At 36.4% G+C, this 17,936-nt stretch overlaps 4 protein-coding genes across 4 annotated transcripts; 3 read left to right on the top strand and 1 right to left on the bottom strand.

Annotated features, from left to right (window-relative positions):
- Positions 1-1,304: 1,304 nt before the first annotated feature.
- On the top strand, positions 1,305-3,143 carry LOC130498902 (5'-methylthioadenosine nucleosidase). The gene is made up of 8 exons (XM_056992717.1): positions 1,305-1,527; positions 1,614-1,677; positions 1,774-1,865; positions 2,089-2,195; positions 2,321-2,395; positions 2,499-2,573; positions 2,637-2,729; positions 2,824-3,143. Exons 1-8 carry the CDS (start codon positions 1,446-1,448, stop codon positions 3,019-3,021), a joined length of 786 nt encoding a protein of 261 aa, XP_056848697.1. The 5' UTR covers positions 1,305-1,445; the 3' UTR covers positions 3,022-3,143.
- Positions 3,144-3,251: 108 nt separating this feature from the next.
- Positions 3,252-4,946, bottom strand: LOC130494748 (uncharacterized). Its single transcript, XM_056992716.1, has 6 exons — positions 4,625-4,946; positions 4,210-4,409; positions 3,943-4,083; positions 3,760-3,840; positions 3,535-3,659; positions 3,252-3,447 (listed from the first exon to the last, which is right to left on the bottom strand). The coding sequence occupies exons 1-6, from the start codon at positions 4,845-4,847 to the stop codon at positions 3,399-3,401; spliced, it is 819 nt and encodes a 272-aa protein (XP_056848696.1). The 5' UTR covers positions 4,848-4,946; the 3' UTR covers positions 3,252-3,398.
- Positions 4,947-12,463: 7,517 nt separating this feature from the next.
- LOC130498665 (proline-rich protein 4-like) lies at positions 12,464-14,296 on the top strand. The gene is made up of 2 exons (XM_056992213.1): positions 12,464-12,738; positions 12,829-14,296. The coding sequence occupies exons 1-2, from the start codon at positions 12,591-12,593 to the stop codon at positions 14,070-14,072; spliced, it is 1,392 nt and encodes a 463-aa protein (XP_056848193.1). The 5' UTR covers positions 12,464-12,590; the 3' UTR covers positions 14,073-14,296.
- Positions 14,297-16,815: 2,519 nt separating this feature from the next.
- On the top strand, positions 16,816-17,642 carry LOC108822373 (peptidyl-prolyl cis-trans isomerase CYP18-3). The gene has a single exon (XM_018595430.2). The coding sequence runs from the start codon at positions 16,890-16,892 to the stop codon at positions 17,406-17,408; it is 519 nt and encodes a 172-aa protein (XP_018450932.1). The 5' UTR covers positions 16,816-16,889; the 3' UTR covers positions 17,409-17,642.
- Positions 17,643-17,936: the final 294 nt, after the last annotated feature.

Raw genomic sequence — 17,936 nt, 5'->3', positions numbered from 1 at the left:
ACTTGAATTTCTTCCAAAGTTTGTTCATCGGTAGCTTCTACGGTCAATTGGTTTTCCAAGCATTAGTTTACCATTGGGTAAATAATTTCATCACTTCTTCATAGACTAGTAAATACTAATACATGGTGATTAGATGACTTATCATAGAGATTTAGTGGTGATTTAAGAGGAATTTCCAAGATATATTGCAATATGCAGCAAACAACACAATTTTAGAGCTGATTTTGTGCATTTTGTTTTTCTTTGGAATTAGTTTTCAACTTAAATCTAATCATTCATCAATTAGTAATGGAAATTTCGGTTATAGACATATTCACCCATAATACAACTCAGTGTTGGACTTATAATTTGAATTTTTTCATCACTATCTCCAAAGAAGAAGCATTATAACTAAACCCATTTATAAAGAGATTGATATTTTAGGATTATACTATTTTCATTAATTTGTTTATAAACCCACCGAGATTGCGGCTCCAATAAATATAATACATATAAAAGCACTAACAACTGAATCATATTTGTTCAAGTTCGTGTTTTGATGTTATAAGTTGCTAGAGATTAGAGTGACCTTGTCTAAGAAACCAAGTTCTTGTTTCAGGCAATGAGCGACATCATAGAACCAAATCGTCGATTCTTGTATTGATGAAGAGGATAGAAGCAGGAGAGATTCTTGGAAAGATTCAAGAGATATATGGAGAAAGTGGTTCACTGAACAGTCCATAACAAGAATAAAATACATGAAATGATGACAAACGCAAGTCATATGACGGAATGATTTTGGTCATAGGCATTAACTAAACGTATTAGTAAACACAATGGTAATAAACCTGTTAAATATTTTTAGACTTTCCTATTGTTTGTAGTTTCGTGTATGAGCATGTGTGTTTCATGTTATGTGCTTACTAATAGAAACTGTGTATATATATAAAAAAAACTTTAAAATGAAATCACAAATAATCTTCAAGTGAATTTGTGTTAGCATTACTAGTAGTAGATGTAACTTATCATATTTTTAAAATTGTAAACACAAAAGAAATGTTTAGATTTGTAATGATAGATAGGAATAGGATGTTTAGTCTTGAATGGTTTTCTGTTTCAACCACATTTGGATTAGAAAGTGATTACAAATAGCAAATTGTGTAAAGCTACAAAATGGATTGAGATAGGAAAACAAAATTCTAGTTGTTTGCTAAACTTTACAAGCTGTTAATCAATTAAAAGGAAATTATTTTTGAATATTAAGTAGCACACAGTAAATAAGTAATTGTTTCCAACCATGAGAGGGGTCGGGTCCGGTCTTTATTCGCTTCGTGGTAAAACTAAAACGCAAAAGAGGTCCTTCCTTATTCGCTGTGCCGTTTCTTCATTTGCCCAATTGATTTTTCTGTATTGTCGTCTTTCTGGAAATCGAACGAGTGAAGAGCCAAAGAGGAATCGAGAGAAGTATGGGTCCTCATGGAGATGGTGACATGGAGAAAGTTGAATCGGAGAGTCATCGACCCATCTCCACAGTCGTCTTCGTCATCGGTACTTTTTGCTCCTCTTTCAACAGAACCGATCAATCGATTTTCATCTCCTTCTTACTTATGTGTGTTTTATTCTGATATTACCAGCTATGCAAGCGGAGGCTCAACCTTTGGTCAACAAGTTCGGACTCTCCGAAACTTCTGATTCTCCGTTAAGACCCCTCCCCCACCACTCCTTTTGATTCTCCGCTAATCAGTAACTTTAAACCTAAAGAAAGTCCTTATCTTTTGATGGTTCTTGTGACAGGCTTGGGAAAGGATTGCCCTGGGTTCTCTATCAAGGGCTGCACAAAGATCTTCGGATCTATGTTGTCTGCCCCGGAAAAGATGCTGCTCTAGGCAAGTTTATGAAAGACTCTCAAAGACATACTAATTGCTAGTGAAATTTGGGAATTTAGTTTTGTAGACTGTGGCTGTGCATTATCTATAGTGGTGTATGAGCTTGTTGATGTTTGATCTAATGAGCTGTAGAAGCGAAAAGGAATATGCAATTTATTTTTCATTTTATGCTACTACAAGTATATGTTGTTATACTGCTGACAATACCAAGGTTTGACTGCAGGGATTGATAGTGTTGGAACTGTTCCAGCTTCTCTCATTACCTTTGCTTCTATCCAAGCTTTACAACCTGACATTCTCATCAATGCTGGAACCTGCGGTGCCTTTAAGGTTCATTTCCTTCTTTCTCTTGCCAAGGAATCACTTCCTCTCTGTGTGTGCTTTGTGAGAATGCCATGGTTGAGCGTACCTCTATTTTTATGTAACTAAAGTGCTGATTGACTGAACATGCTCAGGTTAAAGGAGCCAACATAGGAGATGTATTCCTTGTATCTGATGTTGTCTTTCATGATAGAAGAATACCTATCCCGGTAGCTGCCTTCTTCTTCCTCTCTTTATTTTTTTTCTTCTATCCTTTTTTCATTCTATCTGGCAAGTTGCTGAGAGATTGTTTTGTTTATCTTTGTTTTGCAGATGTTTGATCTGTATGGAGTTGGTCTTCGTCAGGCCTTCTCAACCCCCAATCTCCTCAAGGAACTCAATTTAAAGGTTACTCAAAAACGTTTCACAATATCAAAAGTACTATTAATAAGATTTTGAGTGTTTTATCAGATTGGCAGGTTGTCTACTGGTGACTCTTTGGATATGTCCACACAAGATGAGTCACTGATCATTTCCAATGATGCTACGCTAAAGGACATGGAGGTAAATGTGATCTTAACAGCTCTCTCCAAATTACTGAATCTAGCAAAGAGAACAAACATAAGCTGAAAATCATTGTGTCTCTGGGGTTTTGCAGGGTGCTGCTGTGGCCTACGTTGCTGAGCTTCTGAAGGTACCAGTAATCTTCTTAAAAGCAGTGACGGATCTGATAGACGGAGACAAACCGGCTGCAGAGGAATTCTTACAGAACTTGGCAATGGTGACCTCTGCGCTAGAGGAAACTGCCACTAAAGTGATCAACTTCATCCATGGGAAAACCCTTTCAGACCTCTAACTCTGTACTTGTGCTCCTTTTTATAAACCAACCGTGATTCCTTAAAAATGCATTCCAACATCATTTGCAGTCTCACTCATTTCCCGTGATTTTTAATAATAAAACTTCAAATTTTTCAGACGTTTTCTCTTCCCAGTGTACTCGGATTAAAATAGCTTGTTGTAAGGTTCGTTATTTGCTTTTTTATCCATTATCATTATCGTATGCAAGGAAGTAAAAGCAACCGGAAAGACATGGAAACACCAGTCAATAGTCAACAAAATATACAACACGGTGAAACTAATTCGTTACCAAGTCATCTCAGACACAAACGTTAAGATCAAATGTAGAGAAAAATTTTGAGCCGTCTCTTTCCGTATTACATGACTGAGAGTAACTTATACTACTCCAGACGGAAGCCTGAGAACAAGCTGACCCCCAAAAACGCTGCACAAGATAAAATCATGGATCTTTTGAGCTATACAGGGCAACAAATGAGTTCGTATAGAGTGGAAGTGAAAGACTAAACGGTACCTTTTGACGTAGTAGTAACAGAAATCTGCAAGGATGAAAGTTTGAACAATTTCTGAGATGAGAACCATCGATGGCCACAATCCATAACCTAATGCTACAAGCAATCTTCCCCTCGTGTCCACAACCTGTTTTTTTTTTAACACATACAACATCGTGGATTAGGCTACTTTTCAGCATCCAAAACCTGACTTTCAATGTATCGATATCAGAAATTAGAAAACTAACCTGTAAAACCCAATGGGCACAGCTAAGGAACCTTGCTACTCCAAGTGCAAATACATAATGCGCCGTGAAGGGTTCAACAATCTGAAAACAACAGCCAAAAAAATAGATTCAGATTATTAGAGAGTAAAACCAATACGTCTAGGTCAGTTCTCAAATTTCCCACTGTGAAATAAAGTCTGTGACCTTTGTGTTCTGCATCACTCGCAGCTGAGGCAGTACTGAAACAGCTTCAAGGTATACACACAATGCCCACGAAATCCTGTTTAATATGTTGTGAGAGGTCGATGGATGGATCAACACAGCCAGCACAACACACGGCACAAGCTGCAACAAAAATTAAAACCAAGTGTATAGTCATTGCCCCCACCCTTACAACGTAAAGCTTAACCAACAACAAAGCTGCTTTGTATAACTGGACATCAATGGTACCAAAAACTCTTATTGACTTACCACGTAATAGAGAGCGAAGTTGTCTTTGTCCTCCATGTAACTAGCCTTCAACTTAAACCGGATCATAAAAATAACCCAGAGAGTTGTTCCCAGAGTAGCCAGATCCAGAACGGTGTGTATATCATATTCCATCACAAAGCTGCAATACAGCCTCACAGCTAGAAATATCGCCGTGAGCTCCTGAGATTTCAGTGACAATCCTGCAGAAAATTAACACACAAAAAGTCAAGCAAAGGTATACACTTTTCGATGTGGGTTTGCCTAAAAACCTTCGAATTAGAATCTAATCCTAAAACCCCTAAATCTCTCAGCTCAACAGATGATGATTCCACAAAAAGCTAATTCTAAAAAAAAACCCTAAAAATTGGGATGTCGAAAACACACGGCTAAACGAGAAAGTTTGGATTTTTATTACCAGCGCAGGTTTTTTCTTTCATGAGTTTGTAGATGAGAACGCAGATCCCGATGGAGTGAACAGCTTCGGCGGCGACGAAGAGATTGTCGTGATCGTGAACAATGAATCTCAGCAGAACCAAAGCCGCCATGCCTGTGACCACCGCGAGAAAAGCCTTCACCTTCGGTGGTTGCCTCCTCACCCATGACCACACCGTGTGGATCGGACTTTTCACGGCCTTCATGCTCAAATTCTTCGACTTTTTCGCTTTTTTTTCTGAGATTTTCTCGGTAAAGTGAGAAGAAAGGTTAACTTTTAATGCGAAGCAGAATGAGAGATGTTCTAGTTGACTTGTGATTTTAAAGTTTCTTTAACCTTAATGGGCCGTAATTGAGTCCATTATTTGGGCCATAGTTGTAGCGGACTCAAATCGTATTAGCTTCAATTTGGGTATGAATTAGTCAGAAACCCCATTCAGAAGCTGTCGAAGATTTTGTCTCAGCATTGTTTCATTTGTCTCAAACCATCCGTACACTTGCTCTCGGCATCAACCTTTGTGTTTACTTCTACTAGTAAGAGTGTCTTGGTCCACTGGTCCTTCACATTCGACATATAATATGTGTGAGAACAATGTAGTTGTTTGCTCAGAGAACAATGTAGTTGTTTGCTCAGAGAACATGTCAACATCCAGATCTGGATATTTTCTTATATATCTCTCATATTTTATAAAACCATTTTCAATTGCTCAATCAATGTGGAACCATATACAGTTCACGTATTTATCACATTTCACCTAATAAAACTAAATATCACAAAATCACACCATGTGAGACTAAATCCTTGGTTGCCACTACTTTTTTGTTGTCAACACACATTTATTGCGCTGCTGCTTAGGTTAGGGTGTATCTTTCTTGTATATATACCATTCTTTTGTCCAAACCGTATATATACACCATTATTTCTAAATTCCATTGATAAATCTTCTCACCGTCCCTTAGTTTTTTTATTTAGAGCGACATTAGTGTTGACATACTTCCAAAAGTATCTAAATAAATATAATTTTGTATGGCGCTGATAGCTTAAACGGAAACTGGAATATTTGTATGCCTATATAAATTGAATATACAACATATTTTAGTTCTATATCATACAATTTTAAAACTGTTAACGAACTTTTACAAGTACAGCTCTATGGAAGCATAGTCGCTTATGCTGCACCCAATCGATTAAACTCAGCAATCTACATAATAATGCTATTTATTACATGTTCTTACATTAAAAATGGGCCTTACTGGTGATAATGTTCAGAGAACAAGTATTTAATTAATCTGCAGACATTACACCGGAAGATTGATATTATACTCTCTTTCGACTTGAACCTCTTATTGTCCAACTGTCCAAAGCCACCATATTAATGGGCGTAGTTGAGTAGGTAGAGATTTAATATGGCAGTGATTCATAATGATATCTCTAATATATAAATCTACTAACCATGCAATATAATAAAATTTACTATCTGCATTGATAAGTTTCGTATTCGGTATTCCTACAAAAATATTCCGGGGAAAATTTTATCTTGCTCATCTTTTGTTCGAATGCTTCGGTTCAGACCCGGTTAAGATCAACTAATCAAAACCATAGCAAAGCCGACAAACAAAAACCCCAAACATCATTTTCAAAGCGTTGGTCACTCTTAAGTGGTTTTCCGACTCTGCTTTTCAATCTGACGAAACCTAGATTCATATGCAAGTGTTTACACAGACTTCAATTTTCCAACAAGAAAAACAAATAGTAGGCTTTGAGCTGGCTAAGTTTGATTGAAGGATGGTGGGCCTTGTCGACTTCGAATACGAAAGATTGATGACAAAAAATTAACTTCCCTCTCCCATCTAATTAAATGCTAGTAAATCAAGTATCTTCTCTAACCAAAGTCGCTAGTATATCTCACCCTAGGTGTTCTTTTGCACCATACACAAAAAAATAATAAAATACTAAAAAATTATATTTAAAATATATTTGTTAAGTTTTATAGTTTATTAATTGATTACAAAATTTAGTTTTAAATTTTAATTTAATTATATGTCAAACTAAGATAAAATTTAAATGTTTTTAATTTAAATTTATATTCAACAATACATAAGTATATATTTAAAAGTGTAATCTTGAAAATATTTTTTATCTATTTCTTTTGGTTGAAATGTATTCAATCGAAATTTATAAAATAAAAGATATTTTTTTAAAATATATAATTACCAAAACATAAAACTAAATAATATATTTAAATTCTATAGATATTAAAAAGAAACTAATGATATTGGAATTATAAAATTACAATTAAAAATAGCATAAATTTTTGAAGAATACTTTTAGTAATAAAGCTATATATATAATTACAAAATTCGAATCAATTAAGATTTCAAAAATTGAAATATTACATATTTATATTTCTATTATTATATTATTTATTTTTATATCAGTGATCATCCTATATATGTGTTATTATCATGTTTTTAAAAATTATCAAAATTATAAGTCAATAGTAAATGTAAATTTTCATGTCACAATTAGTTTTAATCACTGTTGTTATTGTTATTATGACATGTCATCATTTTTAAATCCATGTTACGATGATATATGACAAATAACTTCACAAACAATGTCTAAAGGTATTGATTTATTACATGGTACACTGGTTTAGTCACAAAGAAGGGGCAGGTACAAGTAGCACAAGAAGTGTGACTATTTTTCCCATAAATATAAAAGTTTCTCTTCTAACCATAAAGTGGCTCGCTTCAATTTGGGTTGGTTGCACGTATATACGCACTCATTAATCCATTTCATGTTTTTGAAGAAATCATGTCGTGTGTGTGTAACAAAAAGTGAAGGAAAAGTTACAATGTATACATGCATTAGATTTTGCCATTGGCTGTATCACGAAGGAAAAAAATTAAAACACCATACTTATAGATCAAAAGGTTCATGTGATCGAAGCTCTACAGTATGTCTCGTGCAATAACGTTGGTTATGGAAACAAAAAGGTAATAGTAATATGAATGCATTTTCATATAAAAATAAATAAATAAATAGATAAGTCAAATTGTTTCAACCACCCTGCATGAAAAAGTATGATGAATTATGGGGAATTGCCACTAATACCACTTTTATGATACCACTTTTCAAAAATACACTAACCAACTTTACCACTAAAAACTAAATAAGAAAATGACTGTTATACCCCTTGGTGTATTCTCTCCCACAGCTCTCCAAATCCAATCAAACGAGACTGAATATGAGACTGAATACGAACCTGACGAGCTCTCCCATGATCTCTCCGACGAGCTCTCCGATGATCTCTCCGACGAGCTCTCCGAGCATTCTGACGACGAGATCTCCGGCGGCGAGCGAGATCTGGCGACTTCTCGGCGAGCGAGATCTGGCGACTTCCCGGCGAGCGAGATCTGGCGACTTCCCGGCGAGTTTCGACGATTCTGACACTTTTGCCGACAAGATTCAACGATTCCGACGAGATTTGACGAAGCATATGTCTGACGAGCTCAAACAAACAAAACAAGAGGATTTCTCACCTTGAACGCATAACAAAGGTGAAAGGGTAATAGATGGTGATTTTCGTCTCCTTTTGTAATTTTAGCTTGATTTCTCAAAATCGATCAATTTCTGGGAAGGGAGACAAAGTTTTTCGTATGAAGTTTTCAAATCTCAAATTTATAAGACCTTACAAATTTATCGATAAAGAACATAGTGCTAACATTTTTGTATATAAGAGTTCTCAGTTATTTTACAAGGTAGTATGTAGTACTCATGATTTGCTTATTGTTGGAAGTAGTAATTCCTTAGATTTTACATCTATAAGACCTTAATTATAAAACAATTGTGTATATGGAGGGTCATTATCACATATAATTTTATCCCCCAATATAGCTGTGTATATAAAGATTGACTATCACCATTATGCTTTTTTATGTTTCAGAAAAGAATACAAATATGACAATTGATTGTGTCAAACAAGATTCGTTAAAGTAACCACATATCTGATCAAACTTCAAGAGAATGGAGGATATCCTCACCTATGTGTAATCATATGCTTAAACAGTTGATAGATTCTTTGAAACAAGAATTTGCTTGTTTGTTATTTTCAAAGACTGATGTTACTGATGCTTCTGTTAAAAGTGATATGTGATTGGTCAGAAGAAGAAACTTGGAGGTGCTCGTAATGCTCTCAATGACATCACAAAAAATTCTGGGTCATTCCAAAGTTTCTTCCAAGAACAAGCAAATCATTTTTTCTGATTCTGCAAAATGCGAAACCAACATAGCTGAGGAGATGTTCTTGTGAACTTGTGCTTAAAGCTTGTTATTTTGCAGATTCTTCCAATTGAAGTTAAGTATTTCTCTGTGTTTATACAGCATGCCTTTGATCAGATCCTCCTTGATTTGGAAGCACAACAAAAGGGTGGTGACATGGCTCTTTCACCAAATATGCTAGAAAGAAGCAAAGCGATGAAACATATGTTCACTTTTACATTGAGATCAACTAGAAAGGGTATTGTTACAGGAAATCATTTTTTGGCCGATGAAGCTACATCAATCGTTATCTTGTGTATGCTGCAATTTATAAATATTTATAAACTCTTATTAATGGATACATTTAATAAGAGTTTATAAATAATACACAAAAGAGGTTCTTTGTTATATAAGAGGTTCTTCCAGTTTTTATCAGGAATAATCTCCAAGTGGCCTCCTTTATGAGCAAACATAAAGAAAGTGGAGGACTTCTTCATTTTTGTGTAACAATTTTTGAGGTTAATTCTTTGGTCATGCTTTATTTATAAGGTTTTGTTATTTACTTTGATACAGTCACTAGTTTTGTGTTTTTATATTGCAAAAATATATGTACCCACTCTCTTTAATTGTGCGAAACAATATTGTCTATACCAGTGCCCTTTAGGTATTTAGAACCCCTTTTACATTTTCATAAGGACATAAAAAATATTGTATAGAGATTATTGATTTCATTTTTTAATGGTACAAATGGAAATGTATAGATTATAATTAGTTATGTCAAGTTCATAAAACTTTGATACACAAGATTAAATTCATAAAACTAAAGAACACGTGCAGGCTTTGTAAGGAGATGATGATACGTGGCAGATTCTGAGGCACATGCGGATAACAAGTAAGTCTCCACCGCTTCAGATATTTTACATACCCTTATAAATTGTTTTATAATCCTTTATAATGGTGTTTAATCTTTACAAATTATTTTTATAGACCCTTCTAAATTATTTACATACCCTTATAAACCTTTATAAATTATTATACAAACCATTATAAATTGTTTTATAAGGATTTCTAAATGGTTATAGAATCTTTTAGTTGATTTATAAACCTATACAACTAATTTATTAAGGTTTCTAAGTTAATGTATAAAAACCTTATAAATTGATTCATAAGGGTTTATAAAATGAGAATCGTTATAACTTTTACTCCAATAGGTTTTTAGTAAGAAAAAAAAGAGTTTATAAGGTTTTATAAAACATTTTCTAACTTAAAAAATCATTTATAAATTTTTGTATAAATATTTTACGTGAAAATTCTAAGAATTTATAAATATTTCTATAAGAGGTTATACATTAATTATAAATATTAATCAGTTAGTTATAAGAACATCTTAAAGCTTATGATTTTATCTATCCACTAATGATAATAAACAATTATAAATTATTTATAAACAATTATAATGCTTCTGTCAATCTCCCTCCCTCTCTTTTTTTATGTATATGTATTGTGTAACTAACTATAAACGAGTTTGATTTCAAGTAAACAATAGCTTGAAACTGCACATATGATCTCTTGGGTAATTTAAATTTAAAAGAAACAATTAAATGATTTATAAAACCTTATAAGTCATTTATCCGGATTCATAAACCAATTTCTAAGAGTTTATAACTTATTTTATAAAGATTTATAAATTAGCTATATAAATTATAAAGACTTATAAATTATTGAAACAACTATCATCCAGGTGAAGTTTCAGAGACTCTATTACAACACCACGTGGAGCGTTTGCTTCTTTGATATCCCCAAGGCATGGGTTCCAGCTATCAAATCTGGTTTTGGATGAAGGTGAAGCCTGAATACAAGAACTGGTTCTTGCTCTGCCGGAGAGTGTGATATACATTGAAGATATGCATCTCAAGATTTCTTCAGAGAACCTACTCGGGTTTTCCATGTCATCTACGATGTGAGATGAGCCTAGAAGATCTCCAAAGGTAGTATGATGAGCATAAACATATCTTTTATTCTTCTGCAAACATCAAATCAGTTAAACAAATATGCTAAATGTTGAAGACCAATGTGTTCTACTTACTTTTGTAGAAAAGACTTTTAAGTTGGCTTGGAAACTCCAAGGACATGAACGTTCAGACACGGGAGATGCTTGATAATTGTAGCTGAGCACACCAGTAAAGTCTGATTGTGAGACGAAGCTTGTTTCAGCATGTAGAGAGAATGAAGTAACTTGTTCATCAAAAGATGTCATGTAAAGAGAGAGAAGATATAATGTTCTATACGCCATTTGTTTAAGCCATTTTCACATTTTTAAGCCATTTTCACATACCCAGCAATCATCGAAGTCCAGAAAACTACATTCCTAAGGGCAATACCATCAAACACTCTACAACAACTCTCGATCTCTCCACACTTAGCATACATATCTACAAGACCTGTCAACACAATATTATCAAAGTCTGGCGCCTTAACGATGTCGCAGTGTATCTTCTTCCCGTTATCTAAGTCATGCATCTCAGTATATGCTTTCAAAGCTATGGAGAAAACAATGTCATCGTAATATCATTAAGCATTAAGTTGTACTATTGACAATATCATAAAATCAAGATTTATAAGAGGTTATAATTCTTTGAAATGCAATGTTCACTATCCAAAAATCTTTCTCCTAACCAGAACTATTCAAACGATAAGTCTAAATCAAATCAACCTTATTTGTTTTTTTGGATAACAGAGGAACGAAAAATTCTAATATTACTTGAACCCAGATTTATAAAGGTTTATAATTTTTCGAAAGCTCAATGTTTACTATTGAAACTCTTTCCCTAATAGATCGACATGCTCTAAACCAAATTTTCTGATTTTTTTTATATCAGAAAGAACAAATTCAAAAAATTACTTGAATCAAACAAAAAGTATACAAATTAGAAACATACCAGTGTCAATCGTGGTGAGGAGCCAACATATTTGAGATTTTAATCGTGATTCTCGTAGTCTCTTGTCGTCAGCTGAGAGAGAGAGAGTGATGATGGATCTCGACAGAGACGACGGATTACGGAGACGATGGATCTTGACGGAGACGACGGATGACGGAGACGGCGGATCTCAATAGAAACGATGATGGATCTCTGTAACTCTTCTGTCACCGACTGCTTAAGAGAGACGACTTCATCGGAGAGAGGCGACGAAGAAGAGATGATGGATCTTCAGAGGGAGAGAGAGATAAGGAAAAGTTAATTTTGTCTTTTACACATTAATGAAAAGTGTATTTATGAAAATGTCCTTTTATCAATGATATTATTGAATTGTGGTACCACACAAAGTGTAGTTATGAAATTTCTCCATGAATTATTGCCGTAGACGGAAATTACAACGATAAGAAGGACCATGGCATTATTTAAAATAAATGATACCACTAAATAAAAGAAACCACCGAGTCCCAATTATTGTTGGTAAAAAATAAAATAAGAAAGTTTAAAGAAATAATAATCAAAATCCACTTTTGAAAAATGCTATGATAAGACCATTATATAAACGAGAGAGAGTCTCGCTATAATCATATCATCTTCTCCACTAATACTCAACTATATTAACACATACTTTCTTTCTTATAAACTACATTTTCCGGAAAGGAAAGTGTACGTACGTAGTGTGTCAGAAATCTCAGAGGGTGAGAATCCCAATGAGGATCTTACCCGAACCTCGAGGTTCGGTTCCATGCCTCCTCCTCCTCTTGTCCGTTGTCTTTTCCGCTACTCTATCTCTGGCTCGCGTCGTCGAAGTTGTTGGTAACGCCGAGAGCAAGATCAAAACCCCCCATGCATTCTCAGGTATACCACATTAGTCATAACATTTTGTACTATCTAGTGTCATATTTTTCTGGTTATTTGACCATTGTGTGTGTTTGTTACTTGTCAAAGGACTCCGAGTGACGATTGATTGTAAGGTGAATAAAGGGCATTTTGTTACAAAAGCTTCTGGAAACATTGATGAAGAAGGAAAGTTCGGTCTGAAAGTTCCTACTCATGACATTGTCTCCGAGGATGGAGCTTTAAAGCAGGAGTGTTATGCTCAGCTTCACAGCGCTGCGGGAACACCTTGCCCGGCTCATGACGGCCTTGACTCCAACAAGATTGTGTTTCTATACAAAACTGGAGACAAACACGTTTTGGGTCTCAAACAAACTCTCAAGTTTTCACCTGAACTTTGTGTTTCCAAATTCTTTTGGCCTATGCCTAAGTTCCCTCCCTTTAAGGGATTTGATCATCATTTCCCTTTACCTCCACCTTTGGAGCTTCCTCCTTTTCCTAAACCTTGCCCACCACCTCCGGTTCCAGTTTACGAGCCACCACCAAAGGTGGAGCTTCCACCACCTGTCCCGGTTCACGAGCCACCACCAAAGGTAGAGCTTCCACCACCTGTCCCGGTTCATGACCCACCACCAAAGGTAGAGCCCCCACCTCCAGTTCCGGTTTACAAGCCACCTCCAAAGGTAGAGCACCCACCTCCAGTTCCGGTTTATAAGCCACCTCCAAAGGTAGAACACCCACCTCCAGTTCCGGTTTACAAGCCACCTCCAAAGGTAGAGCACCCACCTCCGGTACCGGTATACAAGCCACCAACAATCCCCAAAAAGCCATGCCCGCCTAAATCACCAAAGATCGAGCTTCCACCTCCAGTGCCAGTTCACAAACCACCGACTAAGAAGCCTTGCCCGCCCAAGCCGCCTAATAAAGTTGATCCACCACCGGTTCCAGTCCACAAGCCACCAAAGAAGCCGTGCCCGCCCAAAACACCAAAGGTCGAGCTTCCACCACCAGTACCGGTCTACAAGCCACCACCGAAGATAGAGCATCCACCAATCTACGTGCCCCCGGTGATCCCGAAGAAGCCGTGCCCACCCAAAGCGCCGAAGATCGATCCTCCACCGCCGGTTACGGTCTACAAGCCGCCACCGAAGATAGAGCATCCACCAATCTACGTTCCACCGGTGATCCCAAAGAAGCCGTGTCCTCCGCCGGTACCAATCTACGTGCCACCGGTGGTGATTCCGAAGAAGCCATGTCCGCCACTTCCACCACTTCCAAAGTTTCCGCCTCTTCCTCCTAAATACATTCACCATCCCAAGTTCGGCAAATGGCCTCCGTTGCCGACTCACCCTTGAGAGTTTAATACGTATACTTGTATGTAATCAACGTGTTGCTTTTTAAAAAAAATATTATCCTGCATGTTTGAAATTTGGTTTGTTTTGCGACTTTCATCTTTTGTCTACTTAATTTCTCTCTGAGTTTTATGTGTAGACTGTTTGTTCATCTCTTCCAGGAATAATATGGTAATGATTTTCTCAAAAAAAAATAATGGTAATGATAACTCCTTTCTTCTTTGTTATGAGATGATCATCACGATCCTAGAGCACCTCCAGATAAGTATGGAAGAAAAAAAAATAAAAAACCAAGAGTACTCATGAGAAAACATGATAAAAATTTGTGTTCAATTTTCTCTTACACTCATGCTATTATAATATTATAATAATATATTATTTTATTGAAACTTTTATGTTAATTATTACATCAATGAAGATGCTTCTAGGATGATCAATGTAGTAATTTAAAACAACTATATATGTAATTAGTATTGTTTTTTTTTTGCTAAATTGTAATTAGTATTGTTTCCATGCAAAAAAATTAAGGTTAGCTTGGCAGGCCAGTAACCATAATAAGAAAAATAATCGAGTGACTTAAAGATGAAGTGGCACTAAGAGAAACATTAGGCTTTTTATAGAGATAGGATTCAGGGACCAGTAGAGTGAATTCACCAACTGGGAAATCAAAAGATGCTTTGGATTGGAGGTAGTCAAGATTAAGGAGCAGCTATTGGTGATTAAGCCCCGCTTATAATCAGCTCTGATTTGGTTAGTGCCTTTTCTATTAAACTCCAAAGAAAATTACCTGTGTCGGACTTTCGAATTATTGCTCAATTGATTGATTTCCACGTCGATATAAATAGCATTGATTAGATAAGTCATGCGGACTTCTGTATGTGAAGAAAGTATATAATTTATCTTTCTAAATTTTGGACAGAGTCTAGATGAAATCCAATTATACATTCTCGTGGAAATTCAGATAAATGGAGCAAGAACATGGACCAACCGACTCGGTAGCCCAAGAATTCCTTGACGTGGATAGTTGCTTACAGCTTCCTTTTGAAATTTTACCGAACGAACAAGGTCAGTGTTCTTGCTAACACTTTTACGCTCCTTCTGTTTTTTTTTTCGATCAAACAGACCTTCTGTTTCAATGCTATTGTTGAAGACATTGCTTTATTTTTAATGGAGCGCCAAATTAAATGTACAAAGCGTATTCTCACCCATGCATGTAAGTCATGATTGTGTTTCAAATGTCTTAACAGATATAGTCATGTCTACTTGATGAAAAGTGTGATTGAGCAACATATGGATCTATTCCTCAATCACACTTTACGGACTCGGTTGGGGTACAAATTTATAAAGTGGCTTATCTGTTGTTGAATTTTCTTTGTTTACAAGCAGAGGGTGTCGTTAAACTGGCGGAGGAAATGGGATATGTAGATCTTTTCTCATTTCCCTGAGCTTCCAGAGCCGGAGATTTTACACGCTATATAGGTACGTATGATAACTAAGAGGACAAGAAGGGTGTGTTTTTCTTTTTGTTTTTGCTGAGCTTTGTGATAATTACAGAGACGTGGTTCCTGATGAAGTAAAGAAGCTGTACCTATTGCTGCTCCAAATGACAGATGTCTTTGTTTTTGAAACTTTGTTTACTTCAGGTTTGTAGGATCCATCCAATTTTTGGCAGTGTGATGTGGATAACTTCTCAAAAGACTTCAAAAAGCTAGTGAAAGGTAAAAATCAATTTAGTTGATGATTTTATAACTTAGTTACAAGATGAAAAAAATGGTTTGGGGGTTTACATTTGGTTGTTTCTATGGAGCAGCTCAGAAGTGCATGCGTACTTGGAACCATCTATGGATTCACCGAAGAAAATGGCTTTCTATATCCTCGATTGCTATAGGTACATTGAGAATGTGTTGTTTGTTATTCACAATAACCAACCAACCCCGTTAGAATCTGGTACGTAATGGTTTAGAACTTTAGATTCCCTGATCCGAGTTAGTGACCAACGGTATTACTGGAGAATTGACTATATGTTAATCAACATACTGTATTATAATCAGTTCAAAAAAAAAACATACTGTATTATAATGCTAATCAACATATTATGTACTATCTATGTATAAATAGATATTTTATTCTTTATAGCCAAAACTTCAACAGTAGTGTTGGGCTCATGCTGACCACTCTTTTTTACGCTTAGCTTCTGATAATCACTGTTCCGGATATTTCTGTTTCTCGAGTTCACGTGCCTAGTAGACAGACTCGTGCTGTAATATACTGCTTTACAGTTATTTTTTGTTTGTTTGTAACGCACTGAAATTTTCAGCATTAGTTTGTTAAGAACTGTAATTAGTCATGGTAAAAAAAACTTTGAAACGTTTTTTAAATTGTATAGTTTAACTTTGAAACGTTTAAGAAATTAGAATTTTAATACTTTCCCAATTAAAAAAAAAAACTGAATTTAGGCCCGTAATTTAAGAGGTCGATATCGAAACGTCTGGTTTGTTAGTGTAACAGACACGTGTGGCACGTTGGAAGCGGCAGCTCCATGGGGCATATGCCGAGTCTGAGATACTCACTGCTGCATGACCCTACTTAACCGGTGGTCAAACTTTTAACTTAACCACAGTTAAGTCATAACAGCCGTCGAGATCGTTCCACGTGTAACAATCTCGTGGCCACGATCTTTTCTCTCTCTCAGGATATTCGCCGCTTCCCTTCCTTTTACCCAGCTTATAAAAACCCACCGCAACATCCTCATCTCATCCACGACTGATCCATAGCATACCATTCCGTTCCTCAAAGCTCTCTTATCATATCAAATCAACAATGGCGTTCCCTAAGGTTTTCTTCGACATGACGGTCGGTGGCCAGCCTGCTGGAAGGATCGTGATGGAGCTGTACACGGACAAGACTCCCAAGACCGCTGAAAATTTTAGAGCACTCTGCACCGGAGAGAAAGGAGTCGGACGTAACGGCAAGCCTCTCCACTTCAAGGGGTCTTCCTTCCACCGCGTGATCCCTAACTTCATGTGCCAGGGAGGTGATTTCACGGCCGGGAACGGGACGGGTGGCGAGTCCATCTACGGTGAAAAGTTCGCCGACGAGAATTTCGAGAGGAAGCACACCGGTCCTGGGATCCTCTCCATGGCCAACGCTGGTCCAAACACCAACGGATCTCAGTTCTTCATCTGCACTGTTAAGACCGATTGGCTTGATGGTAAGCACGTGGTGTTCGGGCAAGTGGTGGAAGGGTTGGACGTGGTGAAGGCCATCGAGAAAGTGGGATCGGCGTCTGGAAAGACGTCGAAGCCTGTGGTTGTGGCAGACTGTGGTCAGCTCTCTTAGATCGCATGAGATCTATCCTCAGTTTTAAAATTAGCGTCGTGGTCGTACTCTAGTGAGTGGTGTTGGGTCCTCATCGTGTGTCTCTGCTTTTGCTTTTGTGTTCTTTTTTTTTTGATCAAAGCTTTTGTGTTCTTTTCATTTGGTGTAGTCATGAAAGCTTGGTGTGTGTTCGGTCTCATGTCACCCTAATTAGTAGCTTGTTCCATAAATAATGAATGAGCTTGTGTTTTTACCCTTTTCATTTCAGTTTTGAATTAACGAACCTAAACAAATAGGCCTCAGCACCCAAAATAAAATAAAATAATTGTGTGTAATGCATTTTTCCCTTTGTAGTGACTAGTGAGTACACTCTGGTCAGGTGCACTGAATTTCGTCGGACACTTTGTTACTGGTAAAAATAACAGCTATCACTAGTGATAGTGCTTCAGTAAAAAGACTAAACAACTCTCTTATCATCATGTGACTGAACAATTTTGGTCATATGTGATACCACTGAAAAGAAAGCAAATTGTGAGAAAGCCAATCATG

The sequence above is a fragment of the Raphanus sativus genome, chromosome 8 (assembly GCF_000801105.2).
Source record: "Raphanus sativus cultivar WK10039 chromosome 8, ASM80110v3, whole genome shotgun sequence".
NCBI classification, from domain to species: Eukaryota; Viridiplantae; Streptophyta; class Magnoliopsida; order Brassicales; family Brassicaceae; genus Raphanus; species Raphanus sativus.
This window is presented reverse-complemented; position numbering and strand designations above follow the sequence as displayed.